Source organism: Natator depressus, chromosome 1 (genome assembly GCF_965152275.1).
Source record: "Natator depressus isolate rNatDep1 chromosome 1, rNatDep2.hap1, whole genome shotgun sequence".
Taxonomy (NCBI): Eukaryota; Metazoa; Chordata; order Testudines; family Cheloniidae; genus Natator; species Natator depressus.
Genome location: NC_134234.1, coordinates 138,131,026 through 138,146,540, shown reverse-complemented (window position 1 = coordinate 138,146,540; position 15,515 = coordinate 138,131,026). Strand labels below are relative to the sequence as shown.

At 40.4% G+C, this 15,515-nt stretch overlaps 1 protein-coding gene across 4 annotated transcripts in view; it reads left to right on the top strand.

Moving 5' to 3' along the window:
* SH3KBP1 (SH3 domain containing kinase binding protein 1) overlaps nucleotides 1–15,515 on the top strand; it is a 363,156-nt gene that overhangs the window by 311,173 nt on the left and 36,468 nt on the right. For all 4 annotated transcript variants that reach the window (XM_074967845.1, XM_074967825.1, XM_074967818.1 and 1 more), the window contains 2 exons: nucleotides 8,745–8,846; nucleotides 13,281–13,332. In XM_074967845.1, coding sequence (XP_074823946.1) covers nucleotides 8,745–8,846; nucleotides 13,281–13,332 — 154 coding nt within the window. The remainder of the gene's footprint in view (nucleotides 1–8,744; nucleotides 8,847–13,280; nucleotides 13,333–15,515) is intronic.

The following is a 15,515-nucleotide window of genomic DNA, read 5'->3' as shown; positions in this document are numbered from 1 at the left end:
TGAGAAAAGGGTACTGGCCACCTACCACATGTGTGTGGGAAAGGACAGCGGGGGTTCTCTCCCAGATGCTGGAAGGAGTGCAGATGTGGCTACCATAACTGCTGCAATCACTCCAGGGATAACAGAAAGGAGGGAGATCGGTGGTTGCACAGCTTCACTGCTAGCTGGACATCCCCTTCCCCACCTCAGCCCAGTTGCTCTTGACCCTCCTACACCACCTCAGGTTTTCTATTATGTTGGTGAAGCCATCGTACTTGGCCTTCCCTTACCCAGGGCCCCAGATATCCCCCAGGATCAGACAGCTGATGCCATTGGAAGCAGCTTCTTGTCTTCAGGCATATGCTGCTGCCTTCGGTACTTCTGCTGCTCGCCCCTCACCCTGCTCCCAAAGCATGAAACTAGGTGGTGGCGTGGGTTGGGTGGGGCTTCTGGATGCAGAAGAAAAGGGAACCAAAGGGCTAAATTACTACTGCTTGTTATTAAAGTGATCAAGAATGGTCACTTACACAGCATGACCCTCCTTTTTTCAAGTGATTTTAAGAAAAAAAATAAAATGAAGAGTAGAGCAGTACTTGCAATGTGACCCAGTTTGGCTACCTCTTATATTTTATTTTAAAAAAAACAACCACCCTAAACTTGTATATTGTGACTTCTATGAATTAGGGAAATAGGAAAACCTGTGTCGTGAGTTTATATGAACCTGACCTAGATATGCACTTTTCCATTAACAGGGAAAAGGGTGGTTGCCTTGTTGACCCTTTTAGCTGGGTCAGAGTCTAGAGTGCCTCTCAGCCATGGAAGCACTTATGGGCTAATAGTAACTCCCGTTGTGATATCTAAACATAATTTGCATAAGTATTGCTTTATACAAAATAAAAACTAACTTTGGTAGAATATATGAAATTATTTTTGCCTCAGATAGAAATTTGCAGGGCTGTAAAGATGTGATAATTTCAGTGAGGGAGATTTCCAATCTCAGTTATTCATGTTGTAAAATCCTACAGTGCAAGAAGTGTATGTTAGAACCTGCCTTAAAATTAATTCCAAGTGAGTGAGACTTGGTAGGTCAGTGTAACACAATGGGTTTGAAGTTACTAAATCATTAGCGCCTTTAATTTCAAACTGTTGCATGGGGTTTTGGCTAAGAAACTCATGTTTAAATTAATGGGGCGGGGGTTTCATGGCAAAATGCCCAAATGCTTTGGAAACTGCCTTTTTCTTTTCTGGGAGAAAAGAAAACACCAAAGCCCATGTAATATGGGTGTCATACAAATTAAGCAAAATTTGAATTCAGCTCCTCCAAACAATGATTCACACAAGGTTTGTTGGTGATTAGGGCTAAGGCTAAGCTTGCCAACAGTGTCCCAGCATTCATCCACCCCACAGACAGTGAGTGTGTAGTAAGTAGTGTTTGTGGTACTACAGTGTACCAAGGAGCTGGACCTGGCTGCCACCAAGGGAACAAACACAGACAAACCCAAGCCTGTGTGGGCACCAATGAGAATTCATTCTGACCACAGATAGTATACATTAATGCACATATTTATGTAAACTTCTGTTCTGTAAGTTCTACATAAAAATTACCATCAACTGTAGAGCAGCCACTAAAATTTGCATCACCAATTCACACAAAATGGTTCCTAGATGTATCTCACAATCACCATTTTCAATCTCATACTCTACACCACATATTTACACACACTAGTGCAGAAATACTTACAAAATAATTTATGAAAACCACCCAGCCCTGTATTATCATCCAAACACATGAATGTATAACCATTTAAATGTGGTCAGAGTGAAGTCCAACACTGGTTATTTGCAAAAAGAAAAGGAGTACTTGTGGCACCTTAGAGACTAACCAATTTATTTGAGCATAAGCTTTCGTGAGCTACAGCTCACTTCAGCTTATGCTCAAATAAACTGGTTAGTCTCTAAGGTGCCACAAGTACTCCTTTTCTTTTTGCGAATACAGACTAACACGGCTGTTACTCTGAAACTGGTTATTTGGGATACTGGTGGAGATACATGGATTGTGAATGGTGGAAGGGAGGTAGCTGAGGGAAACTGAGAGAATGTAAGACCTATCTACCTAACCAGCTTCCATGCTCTGGAGGATTGATTTTATAGAGGTTGTTTAGGCAGTACTGTAGCACTGTCACTCTGAATAAGGAGCCCTGTTGAATACACATTTTGAAGTTGCACTTTAACCATAGACTGTAAAAGGAAAAGCACAATAGCACATAACCATAGCTGAAATATGTCATAATACAAAGGGCTTCAAAACAATTTACATATCAGTAGAAGAGTATGACAGAACAGAATGGACACATGTTTTAAACTTGGGTGCTTAAAATTAGGCACATATATCCTTATTAGACATCTGCATAAAATTAGCTTTTACATAAAAAGTGGCCTGATTTTCTGATGTGCCGAATACACACACCTCCCACTGGAGCAGGCTGAGTAAAGCTCCCATATGCTCTTTCATCATAGTCCTTCAGTTTTAAAGGGGTTTCTCTTGCAGTTACAGAAGCTATCCTGTAAGTAAACCAACACATAAATGGTTCAGAGTCATTACAGTGCTGCCTGAGGGAGGCAGTTTCTACCACCTCCTTGCTGCAGAAGGAAGGTTGAGTTTATAAACATACATTTCCCCAGAAGAATCCTGTTTACATTCCTAGGCAAAGTGCATTTTTAGGAAAAGCCCCTTTTTGGCCTATATCCAAGCACTCTTTTTTACCAAACAGTCTTCTCGTTGCTTCATACAGAACACCTGTCCATTCCCTATTGATGGGACTGCCAGATTTGGCACAATGCTAGCACATCTGTGCCTGGACTAAATCCACTTTAGCACTGCAACTTCTAACTGCGACTTCCTGTCCTCTGGTTTTCAAAAGAAAGTGAATAGTGGGTTCACGTGGGGAGGAAGGATGGGTTAGGGGTTGAATAAGAGATTTGCTGGCCAGACAAAAGCTAAGAACAGGTTAAAAATAGAGAGCATAAAGCAATAAAGGTTAGAAAGTTGTGCTATTCCCCTCTCTACTGCACCTACACAAAAAGACAATTCCCCCATTGAAAACCTCAAGGAGGGATAACCCACCTCTAAACCATGTCTCCCCCACTATCACCATCTCTTGGAAGTGCTTATGTCAGGGCAATTTCCATAACATAACATTAACCAAGTATAGAGGAAAACAAACATTTCCCCTGTCCTCTTTTGTTAAATCAAACATAAAAATCCCTGAGACCTTTCTTGGGTGTGATACGTTTCCCTTGCTTCTCTTCCCTACCTGTACTAAGGGGAATAACTTTGTCACAAGGTGTTAGCGTTAAAGCTGAATGTACAAAACAGGTTGGTTTTCACAGAGACTATGGCAGTGACGCTGCCTTAGCTTGTGTCAACGAATCATAACTAAGAACTGCCTTCTTTTAGCTGGCAAGACCACTGTGGAGGAATTCGATTAGCCAAAGTCTGTTCCCTTGCTCTTTAGAGCAGGCTGCAAAGAATACCATTGTTTGCTGGCCAAGCAAAGCGAGATCTAACGCTCAATTCGATGGCATTTCTCTGTCTGTCTGTTATGCATATTGATTTTGTGCAAAGGAACCCTGACTGGAGGTGTTGCAAGCAGAGGATGCGCTCTGCTACCCCCTACTGCTGGCTACACATATCACAAGTAGCAATGTAACTGCCTGGGGAGATTTTCTGTAGCTTGGACTCTAACAGAAATAAGTGTCTTACAGAGAGGAGTTGTGGGGGAAAAGCATAGTATGTGGGGCTGTAGGGGAAATAGAGGCTTGTAGAGTACAGGGAAGAGTAGTGGTAGTGGGAAAATAAGAGCGACTGGAGGAATGGGGCAGTGGAGATAAAGAGGGAAGGAAGCAGGGACTCAGAGAGGAGGAGGAATGGTGGAGTGGAGGTGATGAGGGAAGCAGGGATCCAGAGGGGAGTCAGGAGAAGGAAGTGGACTTGGCAATGATGGGGGGATGTGGTGATGAGGGAAGTGGGGATCTAGTGAGGGAACTGGGTGGGTGAATGGGGAAGAAGAGACCTGGGGGGCGAGGGGAATAAAGACACACACAGCCCTGGCACATGGTAGTGAGGGAATAGAGGACAGACACAGCCCCTGGGTGTGGGGGAGCTGCAGGGAGTCCCTGAAACAGAGGGGGATGGGAGGGTGGTGCACAGGGTGCTTGTAGGGAGAATGGAGGGATGCAAGGAGCCTCTGGGATGTGCAATAAGCTTGGCCTACAGAAGCTACAAAGTTTGTGTCTTCCCCCTCATTTGTAATTTTAAGAAAAAATTCAGCAGTTTTGTAGTCTATTTAAGAATGTGCTAGTCCAGCAGCCCACCATCTGAGAGACCAAGTACTATAATGACGTCTTAGCCCAGAAGGACAAAATATGACTTCACTGTTTTTTTAGCTTTTATAAGCCAAGATAGAGTTTTCTACAAGGTCCCAGTTGGGAGCTGCTGAAATGTGATCCTGCAGTCATAGTCTTATACTGTAAGCAGTGCCTATGTTTCCTTCACCTTGGCAGGTGGTATCAGAAATCTGGTGCTCCAAATACAAATTTCTTTTGCTTACATGCTAACATATCAGGTGCTCCTTTTATTTTCTCTTTCAAGTCTTGATCGCCTTGTGTACTTGATATTTTGCCTTGCCTCTTTTGCTCACTGTAGGCTCCAGTTTCAGAATTGAGACCTTTGTCTTCTTTTTCTGCCCTCCTAGAAAAATGTCTGTTTTCTCGAGATGGTTCCCTTTTATAATTTCTTTGCAGCTCAGTGTGTTTCATTTCTGATTACATGAGGGATGTCCTTACTCCCATTTCCCCTGGTCATTGCTGATGTCAAGAAAGGGATCATTCTTTTAGTGGATGCCAGAATGTACAGTTACAATTACTGGCAAAATTCTTAGACATCCTGGGGAATGCTAGGTATCCGATTATTCTGGTATATGCTGTTTCTTGCGCTTGCTACTTCTCTGACACTAAATGTTTTTCCTGTTTACTTTTTTTTTTTTTTTTTTTTTTTTAAGATAAATTGCTTAAAAATCCCAGGTCATATTGACATTTTATCTGATATCCCTGTGATCTTTTTCTTTGTCTTACAGGGTATGTCTGCACAATAGCTGGGAGGTATAATTCTCAACTTGGGTAGATGTACATGCACTAGTTCTGCTCAAGCCAGTGGGCTAAAAATAGCAGTGTGGCCATGGAGGCTAGGGCTAGAAGCCTGAGTACATGCCCAAGGGTTAGGTGGTGTTTACTGGTTTTTTTAATCCAAGCTTCTCCTTTACTACAGAAGATACTTAGCTAACAAATAATTTTATTTCGTGTAATAATACTTTACTATGGTCCAGTGATTAGAGTTCTAGACTGGAGCATAGGAGAATGTAGGTTGCAAATTGGCTTCTTCCACTGGCCTGCTTTGTGACCTTGGGCCCATCCCATCTTCTCTGTCTCCATTTTCCCATCTGTTAAATGGAGATGATACTTTCCTCTGTAAATTGATTTGAGATCTATGGATAAAAAGCTCTTTATATGAAAGCATATGAATAAGCCATGGCCTTTATCTTACATTTTATTGCTTCGTTAATTTTGCTAGGAGTGTATTTAAAAATCTGTCTGCCTTAAAATAATGTGAAACAAAAATTCCTGAGTATATGACAAAAAACTCCTCCAACTTTTCTTTTTAAAGGGAGAAAAAGTTAAACATCCTCTTTACTTTTCACTGTGCTGTTTAGGATTTACGTTTCTCTCAGCTGGATGATGAAAAGAGTAGTCAAATTTTTTTGTTTTACCACATACTTTCTATAAGTCATGTTATCACATATTCAGGTTCTTATGCGAAAGCATAATACTGCAATGTGTTGCTTACAAACGCTGCAGGGGAATATATAATTTTGTTTTATAAAAGGTTTCCATTGGAAGTTTTAAAAGAAATTAATTAAAACAGTTCTGTTGGTCTTTAGCTTTTGTTAAAGCTTATTTTTACAAAAGCTAAATTTTGGTTCAAACTGTTCCTGACAATACTCCTTAAAGCTCTGAATTAAACACTCCTGTTCTTATCTAACACAAATTCCTCTTTTTTTTTTCTTATCTTGTATTTTCATGGTGAACTGCAAGGTGACATCCTAGATGAGGTACACCCATTCTCCAAGCTTAGCTTTCTTTTTGATGAAGTCTCCCCATTCTTTCTGCTCAGCGACAGAGAAGAACCTTCTTGCATATAAGACAGAGAATGAAAAAATTAGAGAGTCTGTCTGAAGATTTGCTTAATGTGTGAAAAATCCCGTGTGGCGATTGGCTGCATAAGCCTGATTGACAGGTTGTGGGAGTGGGGGGACACCATCTGTTCTGGATTAATGTAATTAATTAATCACATCTCTATGGCAACTAAAGCAATTACTTACCTGGAAAAGCAATAGTAAGCCCATGCAACCTTAATTTGGCCCCCTCAAGTGTCTGTATTATAATACAGTCTTTAATTACCATGATCATCTGCTATTTTTATTACCTGCTTCATTCATTGCACAGTTTGGACGGTACTCACTGAATGAGCTTCTATTCTATATATTTTAATCTTCATAGTTCCATGTGTGGCCCCATGCCTTATTTACTGCACACGATTCAAACCCTACTCTGAATACAGAATTAATCACTTCCTCGTGAGCTTTTTTATAGTGCTTATTCCTATAGTATCTGAGTGCTTCACAAACAATTAATCTATCTTCATAGTACCTCTGTGAGGTGAGGGGGTGGTATGATCTCCAATTTACAGATGAGGAAATGAGGCAGAGGGATTAGGGTCAAAAGTTTCCACTAATTTTGGGTGCCCAATTTGAGAAACCTGGGGCCTGATTTTCCCCAGTATTTAGCATTGTATAGCACTATATGTTCAAAGCACACCTCTCAGTGACTTCATTTGCATCAGCACTTCTGTAAATCAACCCACAAAGGTCTCGTGTTTGGCACCAAGAAAATGAGGAACATACTATTAGTGGCCAGCTGTGAACATTTTAGTTTAAATGACTTGCCCAGTATCACATGGAAACTCTGTGGCTGATGCAGGGACACAACCTTAATCATAAGACCATCCTCTCTCTTCCTGCAGTTCCTTGTCTCATTGATTACACACCTCCAACTTCTGTGAAAAATGAGGCAGGATCCTACAGACAGCAGTTTTATTCACTACATGACATCAATTCATTCCCTGAGGACCATCCATTCTGTGAAAAAAGTAGTATGTGGTTATGTAATTAAAGACCTTAAAGTTCTATTAACGTAGGTTTTTTAAATGTTATTTCTTACTTTAAAAAAATTCTATCACGTGGAATCATACTGACTCTCAACTTGGGTCATCAACAGCGTTCGGACCTATGCATCCACCTGATAGTCCTCTACCATTTAAGTTAACAGAGTAACAGCTAGCAGAAGTAGACTATTATTTTTTATGTGGACAGGGCACTAGACAGGGATGAGACACTTTGCCAGTGGTCTTCACAGCCCTGTATTGGATTATTCTCACTGAAGACAGAATCTTCAGAGAATTTACCTCCAAACTCTAACAAGTGTCTACTGAGCATATGTGAACTGTGAATTTTCAGACGTTTTAACATGAGCAAATATGGTTGAATATTCACAGGGTCAGCAAAAGGCATATCCCTGGTACCAGGGCAACCCCTTGCCAAATGTCAGGACCTTGCTCCAAAACGTGGTGGTGATAGAGGTTCTCAGTTCAATGGCTGTAATGAATTTTTCAATATGAGCAAAACAACATATTTTCCCTAATGTCATTTTTTAAATGACTGAAACTTTCAAATAAAATTCAGCTTGAGGCATACACCCAGCATGGAAAATTTCAGTCTGAACCATGTCATTTATCAAAGCTATAAACAGCTGAACAGTGTCTGCCGTCTCTCGTTATAATAATAATAGAATTAATAATAAATAATAATGAAAAACCTTGTTAAATTGTCATTGTTTTTTCTATTTCACTATTATGGTTCATTACCAAGATACCTAATTTTCTTTTTTTATTTAAAATTAGCCTGTGCCTCCAGCCTGTCATCTAATAATGTCATAACTCAATATTTTTGTTGTCACCACCTTAGTAGAATTGTTTTGTTATACACACTAGTTTGTGCTATTCAGAGAATGCTGCAGATGATAGTGATGCCTTAAGGAAGTTTCTGGGTAGATGTAAACATACTGCTAATCAATGACTGGTGGTAATAAATAATGAACCGGCATATAACAGTTCAAATGAACTTGTGATCAAATTTAGTAATTGTAAAAGTTATTAGTGTGAAGAGGTTTTACATTTCAGAGCCTTAGTATTAAAATAAAGGAGCCTTATTACTGCTTAGAATGCATTCTAAAATGTATTTGTTTAATAAAATCATTTTATTTTACTAAAATGAAATCAGAGAGAAGTAATATCATACCTGCCAAAAGGCCTTATTGGTTTCATGGATTAAATGGTAACATTTGGCTTTAAGCCCAGCCAGTCTTGATTAAGCACCTTTATTGATCTTTCCTCCTTCTTCCACATCACAGTATGAGCCAGGGTGATTATTGTAGCTTTCATTTAGGAGAGTGTTCTGCGTACCTGAAACTCTAGAAAATTGTCCTGCTGAAGTGAGAAGGCAGAAGATTATGGCAAACTGCCTTTCAACCCATAAATCTGTACAGCATACACGTACATTTAATTTTTGACATTTTATTTTAATGTATTGTAGGATTGCATTGATGCAGGCTGGTGGGAAGGAGAACTCAATGGCAGGCGTGGAGTGTTTCCAGATAACTTTGTCAAGCTTCTTCCCTCTGATTTTGAAAAAGAGGTAAGTGTAATTATTTCCCTCTGTTTTGCTTTATCATATAGGATAAAATTTGAGCTGAAATTCTGCTCTGGATTTCTATGATTCCTACAAGACAAGTTACACTTACAAAAAATTAAACAAAAATGATTAGGGAAAATGGCATTGCTGGATAGCAGCAGCATCATCTATGACTGGATTGTTCATGGCTTGAGGCCATATTGTGTAATTTCTTGGAAAGTATTTTGCTGGCCCATAAAACCAGTCATCCAACCTCTGCTACCTTGTTTTTAAAGCCCTCTGTGCCACATTCTCAGTTTATCTGAGACAGAGTGACTGGAGATCATGGTGTAATTTGCTTAGTTTTTATGGTGTAATGATGATCAGAATCATTAACATGTCTACAGTGTGTGTGATACAGTATGAAACATTAGTCTACCAACTGCTTTTAGACAGATGTCATTTTGTCTTGCCAGCAGCCATAATTTAAAGCACTCTTCCAGAAAGAAAAGGGTGAAATTCTAGCATGTGTTTGAAAGGAGAAAGCTAAACTTGTTTAATGACATGTTCGCTTGAGCTCTGTCAGAATCCATTAATTAAAAAAAACAAAAAACTGTGGGTAAATTCTTTTTGCCTATTTTAAAATAGGCAAGGTTATTTATTTCCCTAACACCATTTAGAAATCCTAACACACTTTCTGAGAGAACTTGATAGATTCCTCCTCTCTAAAGAGACTGTCCCATTTTCAGGAAACTCCTCTGTCATCACGGTGATACTGTGAGCTTGTAATCAGGTTCTTAATTTATAGTTCAGAGTGATTATTATGTAAGCCATCAATGATAAAATCAAGACTCAGAGACACTCTCTCTCAAGGACTGACAGTAAAATTGGATGCCAGATTAAATAACTTGGAAACCTTGATAAAGAAATCACAAAACAACTCTCAGAAGCTACCATAATTATTGAAGATGAAGGTGGAATTTATGGCTCTTGTGAGAGCAACAAAAACTCTTTCACAGAGTAAAATGTCATTCCACATCAGAGTGGATAGCCTGGAAAAGAACAAGGCCTGGTTATGAAAAGATGATGATTTCAAGAAGAGGCAGAGACCCTTGAAAAAAAATATGCAAGGGAGTGAGGAATGGGGTGGAGTGGGGGGAAGAGGGAGTGGGGAAAGGGGGGGGAGTGGGGGAAGAGGAAGTGGTGGAATAGGGAAGGGGTGGGTGGGGGGAAGAGGTTGTAGGGAGGGGGGAAGAGGGAGTGGGAAAGAGGGTGGAGTGGGGAGGGGAAGGGGGTAGGGTGGGGGGAAGAGGGAGTGGGGGAATGGGGAAGGGGGTAGAGTGGGGGGAGAGGCAGTGGGGAAGGGAGGTGGGGTTGGCGGAAGAGAAGGGAAATGGGGAGAGGAGGAGCAGGGGGCAGGGACCCATGGCGAGGCGGCTGGGGGGGGAGGGCAAAAGTTCTTTGTGCCCAGGTCCCCAGTAAATCTTAATTGGTCTCTTTTGGTGCAGACTTCCAACCTTGAGCCCTTCTAGCTTGTCCCTTCCAACCAGTCCCTGTGCCACTCCTGTTTCTTTCCCATCCTTGGCTCCTGCCCCAGTTCCAGACTCCTTTGCTGATACATTTTCAGTCTGAGTCTCCTCTGCTCACGCTTCTCATCCCAGTCTCAGGCTCCTTGCCCAGCGAGGTCTCCCTCTCCTGGCTCAGGGCCAAGTCCCAGTCTGCTCCCTACCTCACAGGCCCGCTCTCCTTTCCAGCCAGTCCCCGTTTCCTCTTCTCAGCTATTTGTCTGATCTATTTCCTCCCATCACTCCCCTGACACTAGTTCCTAGTCACAGGCTCCATCCTCAGGCTCTTCAGCCAATCTTGAACTCAGCCAACCCCTCCCCTGTTCTTTGTTCTGGTCTCTTTGCCTATCCAGTTCCACTTTTTGCTCTCCCCCCGTTTTCTCATCCAATCTGTGTCCCCGCCCCCCGTCCCCCGCAACCAACTGACTCCAAGGCCCTCCAGCTCCCACTCCCAGTCTCCTGACCCAACCAATCCCAGCATCCCTTCCCCACCCCCCCAGCTCCCAACTGCCCCCACTTAACCAATCACAGTCTGCCCCTGCTGCTACTAGCTCCCAGTGTGTCCTTGTCCCAATCTCCCCCTTCCACCTCCCAATCAAGGTTTCTCTCCCTTCCCCTCTAGTCCCAGTCTTACCAGACTCCTTGTCCCAAAATACTTCTTTATCTCCCTGTTTTTATTCCCCCTGCATTCGAATCAGATGGCTTCCTCTTCCACTCTGCTTGGGCACGAGCTGGGGGGAGTGGGGGGGGCAGAAGAGGCCAGCACTGAAAGCGCAGGAGAGGCAAGCTCCCTGCTCTCAGCTCCAGTGTCCAGCCCCACCCTGGCCCAGAACAGCCACTACAGGGAAAGGCTTTGAACCCCCTTAGCCTTGGGCTGGAACATGCTCAGTTGCTCTGTGGGGATGGTGCATCTGCCGTCCAGTCACATGTGAGAGCTGTGAGGGGATGGACCATACTCAGTGAGAATGGGATCTTCAGAGATTGTAGATGTTTAGCTCTATTAAATCTTTACTGAGCACATGTGAACTGTGATTTTTATTTCAAAGGCTTGTAACATGGCTAAATTTGGAGGGGGGGGAATTGTTGAACTTTCCCCCAAAAGATTCAGCCTGAGGCAAACACCCAACAAGGAAGAAAAAAGAAAAGGAGTACTTGTGGCACCTTAGAGACTAACCAGTTTATTTGAGCATGAGCTTTCGTGAGCTACAGCTCACTTCATCGGATGCATAGCATATCGTGGAAACTGCAGAAGACATTATATACACACAGAGACCATGAAACAAAACTTCCTCCCACCCCACTGTCCTGCTGCTAACAGCTTATCTAAAGTGATCATCAAGTGATCATCAAGGAAGGCCATTTCCAGCACTGGAAATGGCCTTCCTTGATGATCACTTGATGATCACTTTAGATAAGCTGTTAGCAGCAGGACAGTGGGGTGGGAGGAAGTTTTGTTTCATGGTCTCTGTGTGTATATAATGTCTTCTGCAGTTTCCACGATATGCTATGCATCCGATGAAGTGAGCTGTAGCTCACGAAAGCTCATGCTCAAATAAACTGGTTAGTCTCTAAGGTGCCACAAGTACTCCTTTTCTTTTTTCTTTTTACGAATACAGACTAACACGGCTGTTACTCTGAAACCCAACAAGGAAAATTTCAGCCAAAAGGATTAAAGTTTGGGAAAGTTATAAGCAACTGAATACACGGTTTTATAATGGGTAGTATCAGGCAAACTTAATAAGCAGTGCTACCAGCCCCACCTATAATAAAGGGTGTCCTGATCAGTGTTCCTCAGTCAAGAAGGTAGTGGCTTTTGCGTGGGGCCATTAGGTTGCAAGTGATTAACCAGGAATAATAGAGTCATCCTGAGGAATGAGGAATACCACATAGAGAGAGAGAGAGTGTGTGTGTGTGTTTTATATCTATCTATCTATCTATCTATCTATCTATCACCTCTCTAATAAAAACTATATATATATATATATATATATATATATATATATATATATATATATATATATACGTTTTTTATTAGAAGAGTTTTAACTCAAAAGCTTTGACCTTTTATTCTAAGTGTGGGAGTTAAATTAGTGTGTCATATGCCCCGTTTGATTTTGCATTCACTCCAAGGCATTTACAACATCTGTCAGTATGATGCGCACGCGCACACACGCACAAAAGGAAAAACCACCCACAGCTAATCTACATAATAGAGAAGAAAAACAGATCTGGAACCAATTCAGTGATCATATTTGTTAAACATGTAAAGTGTTGCAGTCCTGTTAGGAAGGATGGTGATTGCAGAGAAAATAAACGATGAATAATTATTCAGAGATGAATAATAGGCTGTTGATGTGAATAATTAGCTTCATTTCATCAAGCTTGGGAAGCCTTAATAACTGTGCTTGAAGATGTTCTTCACAAATGGGATAACAACCATATATTGGCAAATGACAAAATGTAACCTCTAGAGTATTTCCTGTGTTCTACATTTATGCTTCAATTTAGTGTAAGAAACATATTTCAGCTCTTGGATTGCCTACACGTTTTTCAAAATGGCTTTGGATATTTAAAAGATTAAAGCTTAATTGCAAAGGCTACTTCAGTATATAAAAGGCCATTGTTTTCAGTGATTGTAAGCCACTTAATGCTGAGCTTTTATCTAAAAGACATTTCAACTATAAAAATAGTAAAGTGGCATATTATTTCTCTATTACATTTTCTTTCTTGAAAATCTTTTAAATGAATTTAGTACTTGTGAAATGTGTGATTGACAGGCCTGGAATCTGAAGACGTGTAATTCTCATTGTAAAGTAGCATCTGATTACATCAAATCTTTCTATGAGTTCAAGTGTTTACAAGCAATCTCTTTTCTGCTTTTCCTTGATTTTAGAGACCTAAGAAACCACCACCTCCATCAGCTCCTGTCATCAAACAAGGGTCAGGTAAGGTGTTGTTGCTCTTATATAATATACATCAGTTAAACACATTCCATACAGAACACATGTATTTTCAAATTTGTATGGATGCCATCAGTATCAAAGCCAATATGCAGGAAGAGTCTTAATTACTAACAGTAGATTGGATACAAGATTCAAAAGATTACACAATCATGAAAGATTGTGATATGCTTGCTGAATAGATTGTGAGTGAACTGAAAGAGGACACATGCCAATTCTTATTTGAAAATAATACATTAGAAGATTTATCTTAAATATTATGGTTCATTTCAAACAGTTCATACTAAACATGAAACTTTTGTTCTTGGAATTTAAAACAAATTGTGATGGTGCATAAAGTTAAGCACATGCATACATTTTTGCAAGGTCAGTGTCATAATGTTAGGGAATATAAACTGTAGTAGGAAAGTTTATTAACCTTTCACCTGCAGGCCCCATCTGCACTAGAAATACATGGCCTTTTTCCTGTCCATTTGCAGCTTAGGCCTCACTCCTGAAACTGGATCTGCATGCATGCAGGAGTCAAAATGTGTGGATCCAGTTGCAGAATCAATCTCTTAGTTTCAGTTTCTTGTTTATCCATATTTTATAGGTAGGCTTAAGTACACTATTAACCACAGAATCATGTTCAAACTGATTTAGGGGACAACCTGTGTTGTAACCAAGTTCCCTGGTATATCTGCATTTTTACCACGGCTAGGTCCAAAGCTATACTACTGCAGCTGAACTGGAGTTAACTGTGGTTCATGGTAACACAACACAAATATGATTTACTTGCCCAGTGTAGATTAGGCATCGCCATGTTTAAACATGTGGGTATAAACATGTTTTTAAAACTCTTATCCCTGCTGTGGAGAATGAGGAAGATATCTGGATTATTTTTTATGAATATTATATGTACTTCACTTTACCTGCTTGATGATATTCTGCCTGAGTACACAGAGTTAAATCAAAGGAGGCTGTTAGGGAGAACAAGAAAGAAAGACATTATTCATATTATTTTCTGGGTAAGCAAACTGTGTTTAAACCATGTTAGAATGAACCATGATCAAACCCAGTTAACCAAAACTAGTTTTCCCTCTGTAGATAAGACCTTAGGGTAAAATGTTTAGAAGCAACTATGTTTCAGTGGAACGTACGCAACTAAGTTTCTTAAGGTGCTTTTGAAAATTTTAGCCTTAAAGACAGAATTCAAGTTGTGTTTAGGTCATAATAACTCAGAATGAATGGGATGGTCTCAAAGGCCTCATCTGCACTAGTGTTTTTCCCCTAAAATTTCCCAGTTGTTGTCACAGTGATGCAGGCACTTGTGAGGACAAAGGACTTTAATCACTGTTTTCTATCCCCCACCTCTTGATTAAAAATCTAGTGGCTTCTCTACAATCGCACTCCCACTGTTACTTACCACCACTGGGAAATTTTAGGGTAAATAAGCAAGTATAGACATAGCCAGTCTAGTCAGGATTTTCTACCTATTGTTATCTGTTCCAAGTTTGTGTTTCAGTTCACTAGTGTATCTGATTGTGAATCAAGGAACTATATTTGAAATTTAACTCAATCAAGCAGTTGTTTCTATTTGTTTAATCATGCCAATAGTTCACTTCTTTGTCTTGAGACACTTAAAAAGAGATTTAATTTTAAGATAGATTCTGTTATTCAGATGATCTACCTGAATCATTGCTCACTGAGAGCAGTATAATTTTGCCATCTAGTGGTGGTTGCAGTGTTAAAAAAAAATCAGCAATGCTTTATCCACAAATGAAATTATAATCACGGCTATGTTTTGGAAAAACCCTTTAAAAGATTACATTTCTGTTTATATCTCTGCTTCAGGTTTCCCTTTCATAAAATGGTGAGAATAATAATTTTAGCCTGTATATAGCCCTTTACATACTCAAAGCACAAGGTACTTAGTCATCACAATAGCCTTGCAAGATAGACAGATAAAATGCAAATTGAGACACAGAGAAATGAAATGACTTGCTCAAGGCCATTCGAGTTGGGGGCAAAAGCCAAAGATGAGAACTCAGGTGTTTCAGGTTCCTAGTTCCAAACCCAATCTACTGACTGGACCATGCTATGTATCTGCAAGAAGTCTGTGAATGTTTAGGTAATGTACAACATTTCAAGGCTGAAGAATGCTGTACTTGTTGTTATGAATTAATATC